We start from the raw sequence: 14637 nt of genomic DNA, 5'->3' as shown, positions 1-14637 counted from the left end.
AATGTCAATATGTGCCTGCCTGCTGTCTCAAATCAAACATGCAGATTTGTGGCAACCAGAAGTGAGTGCTACATTGAACGCAGCAATGATTGGGGGTTTTCATGTGCAGCTCCAAAAACTCAACCCTTAATTTATAGGTGAATGGACCCATCTGTGATTTTACACACTCGTTTTTTGCATAAGGGCGGTTCATTGTATGTGAATTTGTCTCTGAGTGTCAAACTAAACTAAATACAGTTTAGGAACTGATTTCTTTGACTTTAGTAATAGTACCAATACAATAACAGAAAAATTCTCTGTTAGGAGAAGATAGGATTTTACTGCTGTAGCTGGTTGTGTTGGAGCTAGTTTTAATGACTTTATATGAAGTTTTGTTGTTGAGTGCAGGGGTCTGGCCCCCAAAGCGTCTCCATAAATTGTAGGAGTGGTGAGATGAGAAAAAAAGTTCTAAAAGAGAAATTCCTCCACACAAGTTGTGCTTGTTTGTTAAATACTGAAGGATTTTACCTCTTTGAGCCTTGCCAAGTATTGGAATAAGAATTTTAGAGGGAAATCTCTTCTTTTTCTTTTCTTCTAACAGCTCACCACCATCTGAAATGTGACAACATGCCCCAACTCTTTAATGTAAGAGGTCATGAATTTAAAAAAAAAAGAGGAAATCACTAACAGTGGGTTACATTTAATAATCTTATCATGTTTTTAAGTAAATCTTTCAAGAAAATGTAAAATTTAAAGTACAATTCCGCTCTAAAATGTTGTATATCATAGAGATTGAGGCACTTGTACTTTTAGTATACATAAGGTGCCAAAGTACATAAAAAGCATTTAAACAGAGCTTATTTAAAAAAAAAAAAAAAAGTGCCAGTGGAAGATCCCCTGCGCCTCTCGATAGAGGACCTCACTAAGGCCCCTAAATCCTAGAAATGCCCTTGAGTACATGTAGGAGGCTGCTTTAATTGGCCCCCGGCCTCCTGTCATTTTTTCAAAAATGGCCCTCAAGCAAAGCAAGTTGAGTATTCCTGCTGTAGGCTCTATAATAAATACATATTTTGATATTTATATTGCTTTGAAATGAAGGAGGAGAGAGATTGGGACAGATATTAGTGATAATTTGAGCTCAATCCAAGCAACAGGTGAAAAATAGTACAATGATCAATTTGATCCCTTTTTGACGAGTTTTGCTGTATGAAATATTTTTATTACAACTATTCATTTCATGGAGGAGACATACCAAAATTATGAAAAAAAAACATGGCTGTGTTTACCTCGGGTAGGGGTATCTGAAAAACTAAAGGCCTTTTGAGGATTTTTGCCTGTATTAACTGTGCTCCCCTCCCTGCCCCCACACCTTTGAAATCCAAATTACGCCCCTGAGCACAGGAGTGGCGTAATTGGAGCAAACACACATTGCAGGTGAGCTAAATTGTGTGGGGATGAGATAAATAAAAATAAATCATATGCCAGTGAAATTGTCTATTAATCTTAAGAAAAACAAAACGTGTAAATCACCGCAAAGGGGTCATTCCTGCCTAATGGTTCCCAGGAAATAACGCTTAAAATTTCATAAAAGAACTAAAATGTCTCTTACAAAAATGTTTTATTACAGATTTGTGGCTTCTTTGTAACACTAAAAAAACAAATACATGTGAAATGTGTTTCAATTCAAATTACATTTAGACATATGCACTCCTTTTTACCATGTCTCCAAAGCAAATGTTCAGTTTCAAAGAGAAATTTTTGAAGTGCGATTAAAATTCTTTGTGTGTCTCTAAAATCGTGTTCCACCCTGTTAGTTTGGGATGTTTTAACTTCTGAACAACAAAAAAAAAAGAAAAATAATAAAGCCAAAAACAAAACAAACAACAAAACAATCAATCAGTAGTTTGCATGAATCTACATTCAGGAAGAGAGATCACGTTTATTAGGTATATTTTAGAACAAATGTGGTGAGTATCAACATTCTGTTGAGCATTATTATCTTAACCTGACTCTTAATTTTCCACATAAACCACTATATAAGAAATCAAAATGAGTTTGATATGTAGAGCAGTGGTTCCCAACTGATCCAGCCACGAGGGGCTAGATATCTCCTAATCATGAGTTTAAATTCCGCTCATAAGAGAAGTGATCACATATTCAATTTTGTTTGACAAAATCCAAGTAACATGTAAGCTTAAAACAAAATGAAATACAACATATTGCAAGAGTAAAGTGCAAGTAGTAAAAACCAGCGGTGTTTCCAGGATTTGAAGACATTGGGGGCTTCGCTTAGACCTCTGTAGGAAAAAAAATCATCATCAATTTTTAAAGAAAACATGCCTTGGTTTCTTTGAAAATTTCCATTTTTTTTCTTTAAAAATGTTTGGCAATTTAAAAAAATAAATAAATAAAAAAGGATTTTTTTCCTTTTAAAAGTTTTAGTGATTTTTTTAAAAAAAAACATGCCTTTCAAAGCCACATGCAAAATAAGAATCATTCAGAAGATACACTTTATCAAGACCAGAAACTGAAAACAAAAGTTGTTTGATTTTCACATTTCCAACGTTCCTTGGACATTATGTGGGACAAATGCCTCAGTCACTCAAGGAGGCTCAAGAAAAACTTATTTGTAGCTTTGGTAATTGTAAAAAACAAAACAAAACAAAACAAAAAACCTCTGTCCTCTGATAAATAAAGAACAGTCCCTTGGATGTAACTCTCTTAGGACTATGTATGAAATTTAACTATTGTACTCGATCCGGCATAGTTACATTGATGCGCTGATATGTTGCTGATATGTTGATTAATGTGCATTGTCCTAATTAAACAAATTTAATATATAAAAAAAAAAATTCACAATTGCAAATTCACAATACGTCAAAATAAAGTGTGTTTTTCACAAACTTGACATGATCGCGAGTCACTCCGTCTAGAATAGAACCGCGACCCACCAGTTGGGAACCACTGCACTAAAGTACAGTTTATGAGTGTCCACTAACTAAAGTTAGACAGAGGGATCGGTCGGTGGGTTTCGATGTCCCCGCTTCACTGCACGGTTACGACCGGAGCTCGCGGGGCCTCGTGCGGTCAAGCGGAGGAATTCACACGTGAGCCTGGGTGGCACACGCCCTCTACGTCACCGAGCTGCAGCCTCAAAGTGGAGACGCTCAACTTTACTGCCTCCACTTTGTGCTCCGGCTCTCTGCTGTCTCTCCACCTCCGGGCTCGTCTGCGGAGGCGCTCTGCTGCAGGGAAACATGCTCAGGAACTCGGCTCGGAGTATTTCGCAACCTGTAGTCTACTGACTCACAACGGACAGCCCTGTACCACAGGTAAACTCACCTGGCTCTTTGTTCTTTTAAGCAGCTCTTCTTTTTTTCGATTATATTTTGTTTTCTGTCGGCCGAAGTTGCTTGTTTTGAGTTTTTTTGTATTTTGTTTTCAAGTATTTGTTTCATTTTGTCAACCTCTCTGTGGGAATGTCTCATTCCTCATTTCTCCTTCGTTGGTAGGCCAAGTAAAGTTCATTGCATCATAAAGGAAAGCTTCTCAAGTCCGCGACAAAACATGGACTTTAGACTGGTTCCCTTAGGAATCTCGTTTTGCTGCATGTCTTTAGTGTTTAGCCAAACCTAGTACAGGTAGAAAATTCTTTGTCATGTAAATTGTGTTGTTTGATTCTCTTTTTATAGTTACCATGGTCACTATCTAGTTCAAATTTAACAATGGAGCACTGTGATTTTATTCAGAGCAGCTTTCTCCAGTACCTAAATGGGTTTTTGTATGTGCTCTTGCTTTTTGGAGTCGATTCATTAAATCTGTCTTGGCCTTGGGAGAACTGGCACTGTTCACCTATCTATGATTAGACTTTTCATCTTTCTTATCAGCTAATTTTACTTTTGCTTTCATTTCAAAGATTGAAATCCCTAGGTATTTATAGATATAATCAGTTAGATGTGTATGTTAATTTAGGACTGCAACTAATGATTGATGATTGATTTCACTCACACTTATCCTGCCAATTGTATTTTTGTCGACAAAACGTCAAAAAAAAAAAAAATTGAGTGTTTTTCAACAATCCTAAATCCCCAGAAACCAATGTGATGCCTTCAAAAGTCCTATTTTGTCCAAACAACAGTCCATAACAGTCGATATTCTCTTACCTATCACATTAGACCAGAGCCACATAATTCAGTAGGTGTATTGTTATATGCACAGTAAAAACACAGTGGTTAACGCCATACAGTGAAATATTTTATTGTCAGTGTCCCTTCACACAAAAACATTAATAAAATCATAATAAAGCTTAGATTAAAATCAAATAAACAGACTGAGAACTGAGTTTAAAACCTGAGTTTTAAGTAAAGTGCACTATGCCTAATACAAATATGATTTGAAATTAAGGGCTCTGTGCTTTATGCAAATATCGCAAACAGAATCAGTGCACTAAGCATTAATGTAACACCGACAGATAAATGCAGCAGGTAAAATGTGTCACAACATATTCTGTATTAAGCACTGTGGTACTACAACGATGCCTTGGCATAAGACTCATATCCCAGATGTAAGGGATCATGCTTGTTTGGTATCAGTCATATCGTGCGGTCATAAGACAAGGAAAAGTATATTCTCACATTTGAGTTGCAGTGAGTTTTGCTTCATAACAACGAATCGATTCATTTTTGCTCCACCTCAATTGATAAATAATTGATAAGTGGTTCTCCTTCCTATATGTTCTCCTTATTCCAGACTCACCTTTAAAATGGCCCAAGTGAACTACACCTGTCACTATAATGAGTCTATGGGCTTCTTCTACAACAACATCGGTGCTGACGACAAATGGGACAACACGCAGCTCATCCTGGTGCAGGTGGTGGGCTCGCTCTTCTGCTGCTTCATCTTGGTCTCCAACGCCATGGTCATAGCTGCTGTCATCACCAACAAGAGGTTTCACTACCCTTTCTACTATCTTCTAGCCAACCTTGCCGCCTCGGACTTCCTGGCAGGCATAGCATACGTGTACCTGATGTTTAACACAGGCGAGGTGTCACGGAAACTTACAGTTAAAGGATACTTCATCCGTCAAGGTCTTCTGGACGTCAGTCTCTCAGCATCGCTGGCTAACCTGCTGGTGATCGCTCTGGAGCGCTACATCTCCGTCATGAACTGGAAAGTCCACAGCAACTTGACAAAGAGGAGGGTGACCCTGCTCATCGTCCTGGTGTGGGCCATCTCCATCTTCATGGGGGCCGTGCCGAGTCTGGGCTGGAACTGCATTTGCAACCTGAGCGACTGCTCTCAGCTGGCACCCATCTTCAGCCGGAGCTACCTGATCTTCTGGTCCGTGTCGAACTTGGTAGTGTTCCTGGTGATGGTGGTCATCTACATGAGGATCTACACCTACGTCAAGAGGAAGACGGCGGTGCTCACGCCACACACCAGCGGCTCCATCAACCGCAAGAGGACGCCCATCAAACTCATCAAGACAGTCATGGTTGTACTCGGTAGGTTTTCGTCATGAAAATGCTGACTGTGCAGCATCATTGATACACTGAGTCAGAATAATTCCTGCTTCAGTCATGTGTCAGTAGTTGTGGCGTACAGCTGTTTGTCTTTCGTCAGGGTCACAAAGTCCAGGAATTTCACTGAGTCACTGCTGAACATGCTGGACTGTAATCTGTTTCCCCGATATGAAGAAAAACCTTGAGTATAATATCACAAACACTTGTGCTTCAGTGAATATGCTGAGTGCTTGTCAGGGATTTGAGGGAGTCTTCAGTGAAAGCAAAAGAGGAGTCATCAAAATGTTTCTTTCTCTGTATCTTGTAGAATTCACAACTTTAATGTCTGTTTTTTGTTAGTTCTCTGCACTAGGTCATAAACGCTCATTTACCCAGGGTTCCCACAGTCATAAAATTTCTGGAAAAGTTATGGCCTTAGAAAAACTGTTTTCCAGGCCTGGAAATGGTTTTTGAAAAGGTTTATAATAGACATTGTTTTGGCTGTTGTTTCATTTATACTCATAAAATGCTCAAAACATGTCTAACAGTATTTAGGATATGTTGTGTTGAAAACATAGTGCTGCGCTGCATGATTGTTGATTGGATCTCCATTTTTCTGTCCCCCAAAAAGAGGCGTGGCCTTGATATTTCTCTGGTGCCCATATGTGTCTGTGTGGTCTGTTGGCATATGCAGCTAGTTGGCAGCAAGAAAGTCCAAGTTGCGAGTAAAGATAGCACTAGCAGGTTGCCTTTTCCCAAATGCTTGGGAAGTGCATGTTCAAAAGCCTACCCATTTTAAACAACTTGCATAAAGACAGTGAAAGGGGGTGAAATATTATGGGAAAGTTCTGGAAAGGTAGTGAAAATGTATTTGTAACAATGTGTGGGAACCCTGTTTACCCATTATTGCTTATTCTGTCATTTAATTAGTTGCTGAATTGATCAGTTATTCAGTTAATAAGGTGATGCCTCTGCCAGTTCTCTAGAGACATCTTTAAATCACTTACCTTGTCCAAGAAACTATCAACCCCCCCAAAATCAATTTACAGGATGTAGAACAGGGAAAAAAGTCCTTGTTTTGAGAAACCATAAACCTTAAACCAGAGAATGTTTGGCATTTTTTGCTATAAATACCTTAAACTCTTACATAAGGAAGTATCTCACTTCTGGAAAAATGGTATGTCTATGACACTGGTCTGTCTTTGCAGTAGGAAGAAGCAAATCTTTTAGAAATTGGTGCTACATGACCTGCAAAAACGGAGAAAAAGGGCTATGGTATTGGCCTTTGCTCAAAAGGTAGAAAACCTACAACTACAAGAATGCACTGCACCGTACTAGATCAATAAGCGTTCCCACTGGTTGGTGATGTAATGCCAGCTTGTGTGTAATGACACTTAAAATCTTGAGTTACCCTTATACAGTGAGTCAAAATATGCTTCTGAAAACACTTGAGGCCAGAAATAGACAACGTCTTAAGAGAATCTTGGTTTATATTTGATCAGCGTGTCTTAAATTTACAGTTTGATTCGAGTTTCTGCTTCTTTACTGTTTGTATCGTTGGTGGAGGGGGTACGTTCATGCAGTACAAGTACAACCTTTAGTTTGAGCAATAACCTTACAGCCAGCAAAATTTGAGCTGAGAGGTGAGCAGGGAGATTTGGACACAGGTAAGATGGAGGAAAGTTTACCACATTTAATGTACACATTCTACCTATATTATTATAATGCACAGCTGGTTGAAAATGGGCAAAATATCCCTCCGTTAATTGACTTATTGTTTTGTCAGTGCTCCGTTCTCTCCTTAGAGTAAGAAAGGCAAGAAAGGCTCAAGTTTTCTTCATTTCGTATAGATTTTCACCCTCCATGAGGCAGTCAGATACTCTGGTCTGATTGTCTTTGTTTAGGTGTTGCAATAGGATACTTTGCAATAGAGGCGCTGTGCTCATATGGTTCCCCTCCCAGCTCTTTCCTTTAATAATGCGACAAAGGGACTGCAACATCATATTCTGCTGGAGCACCAAAATTGCGTGTTAAATGCATATTCTCATGCAAGCAGAACAATTTACATATTAAGTTGCTGTACTATAAAACTAATGGTGAGACATTTCAGAAGGTGCTGCAGAGTCAGAGAAGCTCATCTAAGCATTGAATGTGCTTAGTTTTTGTTTCCATACACTCCTCATGCAGTCATCTAGATAAAAACATGCATGAGATAGTTGTAGTGTAGTTTAGCGGTCGCCCTGCAGCATAAAAGTCTGTCATTGTTCTGTGTCTCTTGGGGCACTCTGCTTGTCGCCCAGGCGGATGGCTCGATACAGTTTGTAGCGTAGGAGCTGTCTGCCTTTGCACACACTTTATTCTAGACTGCTGTGTAATTATCTCTCCCTGCAAGGACACTGCTCCTGAGCCCGTGTGGCGTAATCCACACCACATTGGCCTTCAATGAACGTCCCCTCCTCCCTGCCCATCAAGCAAAAAAAAGAGAGGGAAGAACCTATACTTGAGGACTTTGTCAATTGCTTTCAGATGCTTTTCAGAGTTGCCTTGTACTTGTAGAAGTGTTAGTACACAACTGTCATTGTTAGAGTCCCCTGAAAGGAGTGATTCCTGTCAGGGAAAGGAAAGAAATCTTAATACTTTTGAGGCTTGCAGTTAAGTCCAGCTCCGTGAGATTTATTATTCAGGAAAAATTTTTTTACTTTTGTTCAAGATGAAAAGCTGTCTGCTCAGGTGAAACAGTTAACTGGACAAACCAGTTTGGAGACACTTAGCCCACACATGCTTTGTTATAACGTGTAAAACTGAGTTAGTGCACAAGCACTGGATACGGATGCAGTCAGACATCCAAGAAGTAAAGAACAAATTGTGTAAATTTACACGGATTATTTAGGAACTGTACTTTAATTATCTGAATCGTGGGGTGCCTGGATTGTGACTTCTTTTTTCTTTTATTATTATTATAACAATTATCATGACCTTCCCCGGAGCTAAAAAATGTTTTTACCTGAGTGACTGCAGAAAAGTGCAGGACCCCCGTCCACCAATGATAATATTTTACAATTTCTGGCTGTGATATATGGTGTAATTTGGGAGATTTTTAAACCCACTTATGGGTTTTGGGGTTCTGAGTACATTTAAAATAATAATTTAAAGTTTAATGTCCTTCCTCTAAACTCAATGAAAAGACATAATTGTCTTCCCAGTGCTTTAAATTATTTGAAGTACCTCCTCCTCCTCTGTTCTACACCACCCCCTTCACTCTCATTAATAATGAACTGTCCCTCAGTCACTAAAGAATAATGTCTAGCGTGTTCTTTTTATTACATTTGTACTTCACCCTACATGGCACTAGTCTGATAAATATCATTCTTGTAGCTTAATAACCAACAGCCATATATTTGAAATATATCTGAAAGCATTGAGACCTGTTCGTTAAGGTGAAGCATCAAACTACACATGCAGATTTTGTTTTCATTCTTAAAGTGCAACCACCATAATCAAATGAATACCGACTGAGAAAAGGGAAACATGCTTGAAATGTGTGTTTTTTCCCTGCTGTAGATTAAAGGGGAAGAAAAGTCCATTTTTAAACTTCAATAACTGAAAAACTGCCAATGGAAGACCATTAAATGGGGTCTCATGCAGTTTCACTAACTTTATTTTGAACATGTGGACCATTAAAGAAAATGATGAAGAAGAATGGGAATAAGAATAGAAAATCACTGTTAAATGTGGCAAACTTTTTTTTACTCTCAGGCTTGAGACTTCGATCAGACCCTCTGTGTCTGTGCGCACATGGATCCCTGCCTGTGCGTGTGAGACAAAGGGAGAGAGCGGGCTGTATAGAACAGGGCTTGTTTGTGTTCTGCAGATGCACTGAGGCCACAGAGATGCAGGTAGTACAGACAAGTTGCTGCTTGTGACTTTCTTTCAGTTGCAGAAATCTCTTAGTAGCTCTGTTTTTGTGCCCAAACATGTTTGAAATCGAGTGCTAATTAGCTGCTTCAGTAGTTCTGCAAGCGACCGTGTTATTTACCAAACACAGCTTTAAGCATTTAACACTAAAATGGCCTCACACTCCAAACCTGTGTCTGCCTGTTTTAAGAGTGGAGAATGTCCTCACTCTGCTAATATCCAGTGAATTTTAATGCAAGTTATTGTCTTATACGTCCTGTTCTTTTGCTTCATTACATTAAACCATCAAATGTATTCTGTACAGAACAGAACTAAACTTTTTTTTTTTTTAAAAAATGTCAAATTTCCAGTTTTTTAATTGTAATTTTGTGAATTGAATATCTTCGGGGTTTGGACAGTTGCTCAGACAATACAAGACATTTACATACCCTTTAGATTCTGGGAAATTCTGATTACTTTTTTCACTGAATGATTTATACATGTAATTTATAATATAATAATCATCCGTTGCAGCCATAATTAAACTTGCCCTTAAAGCTACAGAGCTGCTGAAGTGCTGACGGATTTTGGGGTTTTGGGACAGCGAGTTGAGCTGATGTTAATAGGTGAAGGTAAAACACTGCAGACCACTGATTGGTCAGAGAGAATCATCACAGGATATCCTGCCGAACCCACCATTTTTAAATAGTCAAGCCAACATCATAGTGACTTTTGTTAATTCACTGCTAGATGGCTTCAACTGTACAAGGTAAAAAAAAAAAAAAAAAGAAAAAGTGGTAGCCCCCAAAACGTTGCTGTAAAATTGATCAAGTGCAGAGATTCCTAGGTTTGGTTGGATTGTAAAGGAGTCAGTGAGTGTCACGAGATGAAGGAAATGACGACATGGCAGTTTCATGTGGCAGCATTATGATGATCAGCTGAGAATCCTCCCCAACACTGAGGGGGCACTATCTGCAGTGGAAAAAAAGTGCAGAAATAAATGTGAGAAATAAATGCTGTGAAAACCTAACTGTGTTTGATTTATGGTATTTTTCCCTGAAGGGGCCTTTGTGATCTGCTGGACTCCCGGCCTGGTGGTTCTGCTGCTGGATGGCCTAAACTGTACGAGTTGCAAAGTCATGAAATGTAAACGCTGGCTGCTGCTCCTGGCTGTGGCTAACTCCGTCATGAACCCCTGCATCTACTCATACAAGGACGAGGAAATGTGGACAACCTTCAAGAACCTCATGCGCTGCATAGGTAATGGCACGCGGCGGCAGAGGTCAACGAAGGCCAATGCCAGGCCGCTCAGCTCTGCTCAGGATACGGGCAACAGTCAGCCTCCCTCAGAGGAGACAAAAAACGACGAACAGGGCATACTCAAGACCTGAAAATGGAGTTTGTCCAGAAATAACCAGAACATCTGTCCAACTCTGACTGGACGTACCTTATGAAGATGGAGTTGAAGGAGAAACCAGACCTTTTGGTCTCAGGGGGTCATTGTTGTCCTCAGATTACAGGTACTTTCTTCACAAGACAATGCAGGCCAGCTGCTACAGCTTAGAGCTGGTGAGATGGAGATAAGAAGAGACCCTCATGCACTACTAATTTTCCAAATGGATCCAAAGATGTGTTTTCTTTATTATTATTTTTTTTTTAGGATTTTACTGTTTTTGGACACAGTACTCCCATTGATGTGTAACAGGAGATTCCCTTTAACTGTTTCATCTTGATCTTTTTGTCTTCCTCATCATATCCCCATGGGTTATTTAAATTTTTCTCCTCTGCAATGGCTGAAGACAGAATCAAGTATGAAGTACACAGCAGTACATTTCTATTTTTACCTCCAAAAAGGGTAAAAATTATGCAAAGGGTGATCTTAATGTTCTCCCTGATCTAGATTTGTGTACACCTGATCATGTTTAGGTTTACTTCCTGTGTAGCTTTTGAGGAAGCAGTGCTGTAATGGATGATCAACTTAAGACATGTTACTTTGTAGTTTGTAGTCAGGTACTATAAAACTGTAACTTTGCCTGGGGAGAGCACAGTTTTAAAGATTATTTCCAGTTTTAAAAATACTGTAAACTGCTGTATGTATCTACTTGTAAATCCTGTAAAAATGCTTTCAAGAAAAGGTGAAACAATTTCAACTGTTTGACAGCTAACATGCTCAGCATGGTCTGAATGTTTTGGCCATTATTTCCAATATTAAGGTTAGAAAATCACACCCTGCTTTCTTTTGTAAAGTGGGTTTGCCTAGGGGGAAGAGATAACAGCACTTCTTTCTTGTCCCATCTGTCATCTTTTATCAGCTCAGCTTCACAAACGGACAAATTCCCGCCTACAACTCCCCATGGAGGCAAACTTGTTTTCCCTGTAACATTTGTACACATCCGCTTCAACTCACTGAATGGCTGCTGTTGCTCTTGACGAAACAGCTGCTCACCTGACAGGGCAGGGGTTGTAAAATGGTGTTTCGACACACTGGATTCCTGCTGCTTACCTGCAGGAGCCGAAGAGGAGATATGACTGAATAGACACACACAAGCCCCCCTCTCCCCAGACTGCTCTGACTCCTCCATTGCTGAATCATTTACAGGGTACAAATGACTCTTACGTAACCTGCTGTACAGTATTTATACCACTCCTGCTGTAAAAGACATGACGCCATTAAAGCTATTTCATTTTTATCCTGGGAGTGTAGGAATGCAAATGTGAGAGTGGTGAGTGGAAAGGTTTACAGCTGCAGTGGTGGTGTTTGTACCTGAGATAATTCATTCCTGTGTAGTGTGACTTTTTAGACAAGATATTTAAAATCATAAAGAATTGTTTTGTTAAATAACAGCTTTTTTAAAAAAAATTATTTTATTTTTTGGTCAACCATCAAACTTGACAAGGTATATGTCCTGATGAAATGACATATAATACAGAAACAGCAAGCAGTACAAAGGCTGAGTTCACTGAAGAGTTTGAAACTAAATCAAAGTGAAGAAGGAGCAATGCTAATTATATTTATATTGAACATTTCATTACAAGTAAACTCTATGTGCTTTACAAGAAAATTTGGTTTGGTCAAAATAAACCTTTAATTTATCAAGTTAGATGTAAAAACATGCCATTATTCCTTATGGTCTCTCTCTGTTGGCCACTGTCTGTTTACAGTCCTGTAACTTATCACTTACCACCTGGTTCCCAGTGTCTTTTAGCTCAGCTGCCTGTTCTGCCAGTAGAGACTGGGGAGCGCTGCTTCTGCGTGCTGTGCATTATATAATAGAATTAGGAGCACCTGTATTTATGGTATTGAAAAACATACCTTTGGGATTTCTAAATACCCTGGTTTACCATAATAACCGTGATACGGCCCATGCCAAACACCCACCTCATCAACTACCACTACACCACTAAATTAGTAAATGTTAGCATGGTAACACGCTCAACTAAGATGTTCATAGTAAACATTACACTTGCTTAACATGAGCATGCTGATATTGTCATTGTAGGCACAGTAAAGAGGCTGCCGACTTTTATAAATGTTGCTTACACCACCCACTTGGCACCTACGTTAGCCAAAGCAAACCATGAGATTACTTGTAAATCCTGTTTGACTGAGTCAGACTGTCCTCTGATTTTGAATTAAAATGACTGTCACTTGCTGATAATACCTATTGTAAGTCTAAAAACTCTTAATCACACTGCAGTGCAAATGTTAGCTTACTAATAGAAAGAAAACACTGAAAGGATTAACTGGCACTGCCTTTGCATGACTTGTACTACAGTCAACAGCTGATGAAGTACCGCTGCTTGAGAGTTCTGGAGCTCAAGAGGGGGCACTTGATGATGATTTACTCTGTTCGGGCCAATTAGTGAGTGACCTTTACTTTCCATCAAGTCAGGAACATTACTGGCAAAATAGCAGAATTGACTCTTCAGTGGGAGGACCAAGATCCTCCCCTGAATTACCGAAGCACTTGCATCGGTAAAAATAACCACACAGAAGTAGCCCATTTTAATTCCCAGCTGTTTTTATTTCTCCCTCATACTTCAGGTGCTCTTACAATATTTAAAGCCACAGGCTTTAAAGTATTTAATCTCCTAAACTCAACCAAAAGAAAATGTTCCACACTGTACATTGTGCTCATAGAAAACTACTCACACTGTAAAATCTGACAAGTTGGTTTTACTTTAAAGAAAATTAAGCAAACCAACTGCCTGGAAAAATCTAAGTAAACTTTATTAATCTTGATTTATGTTTTCTTTAAAACTAGTTATTAAGTTTACTTAAAATTGTTGTTTTGGTTGTTTAATTTTGTGAAAATTTATAATGAAAAATTAATTAATTAATCTTTCTAAGTTTTAGCAACTTAAGTATACTATACTATAAATCTGTACTCTACCTGCTGCTAGTCAGTCATATTTGTATATTCTGAAACATGTTCTGAAACACAAATATCCTGACTTCATTATTGGCAAAGTTCTTTGAGATGTTAAAGTCAGACTAACTTGGTTTTCTTAAGTTGCTGATGCTCGGAAAGAACAAGGTCATTTCACTTGTTATTTTTAAGTTGCAACAACTTCACAAATTAAGTAAATACAGCTAAATTTCAAGTAAACATATGTCTTAGACATAAAGATAACATAAACTAAGATTTAAAGTTATGTTTACTTTCCTTTTTCAAGGCAATCAGTTTCCTAGATTATTTTAAGTAAGATCAAACTGTCAGATATTATGGTGTGGAATTTAAATAACAATCATCTTATACTTCAGTTTGAGATTTGACACGATTAAAGTCATGTAATTTACATTAGAAACATGCTGTATTGTATCGAGTACTGTATGTCCTCAGTAGAGCCCTCTGCAGACCTGTCGTGACTGCTCTCTGCCACTCTGGTTTTGCATTCCCAAAAACATGAACTGTAAACTTGTGTGGTGTGGCAGGCCTTTTTCAACAGCTGTGCTGTAATTATGCATTCTTGAAAAGCCAATTAAATTTCACAGATGTTCAGAAATGCTGTCTTTTGGTTTGGTCTTAATCGCAGGGCAAACAGATGTAGGCAGAGGAGAAGAAAATCCATCAGTACACAGAATATGATAGTATATAAATATCCTTTGTGCCATGAAGACTTGTAAGGAGGTCAAGTTCAAAGTTAAATTGTGTATTATTTACAGCATTCACTCGTTTCTCCTACAAAGTTCCCAGCTCATTTCCAAGTGAGTGCAATACACACAGTATTTTACCTGGTAAATGGCAGCAATGAGTTTCAC

At 38.7% G+C, this 14637-nt stretch overlaps 1 protein-coding gene across 1 annotated transcript; it reads left to right on the top strand.

The window, feature by feature from the left end:
• The first annotated feature begins 3084 nt into the window (after nucleotides 1-3084).
• Nucleotides 3085-14381, top strand: lpar3 (lysophosphatidic acid receptor 3). The gene is made up of 3 exons (XM_042483891.2): nucleotides 3085-3311; nucleotides 4729-5483; nucleotides 10437-14381. Exons 2-3 carry the CDS (start codon nucleotides 4742-4744, stop codon nucleotides 10763-10765), a joined length of 1071 nt encoding a protein of 356 aa, XP_042339825.1. The 5' UTR covers nucleotides 3085-3311; nucleotides 4729-4741; the 3' UTR covers nucleotides 10766-14381.
• The last annotated feature ends 256 nt before the right edge of the window (nucleotides 14382-14637 follow it).

Source organism: Plectropomus leopardus, chromosome 5 (assembly GCF_026936395.1).
Source record: "Plectropomus leopardus strain MGB_pleo_1.0 chromosome 5, ASM2693639v1, whole genome shotgun sequence".
Lineage (NCBI taxonomy): Eukaryota > Metazoa > Chordata > Actinopteri > Perciformes > Serranidae > Plectropomus > Plectropomus leopardus.
Note: the sequence above shows the minus strand (reverse complement) of the source record. Positions and strands in the feature narration are given on the sequence as shown.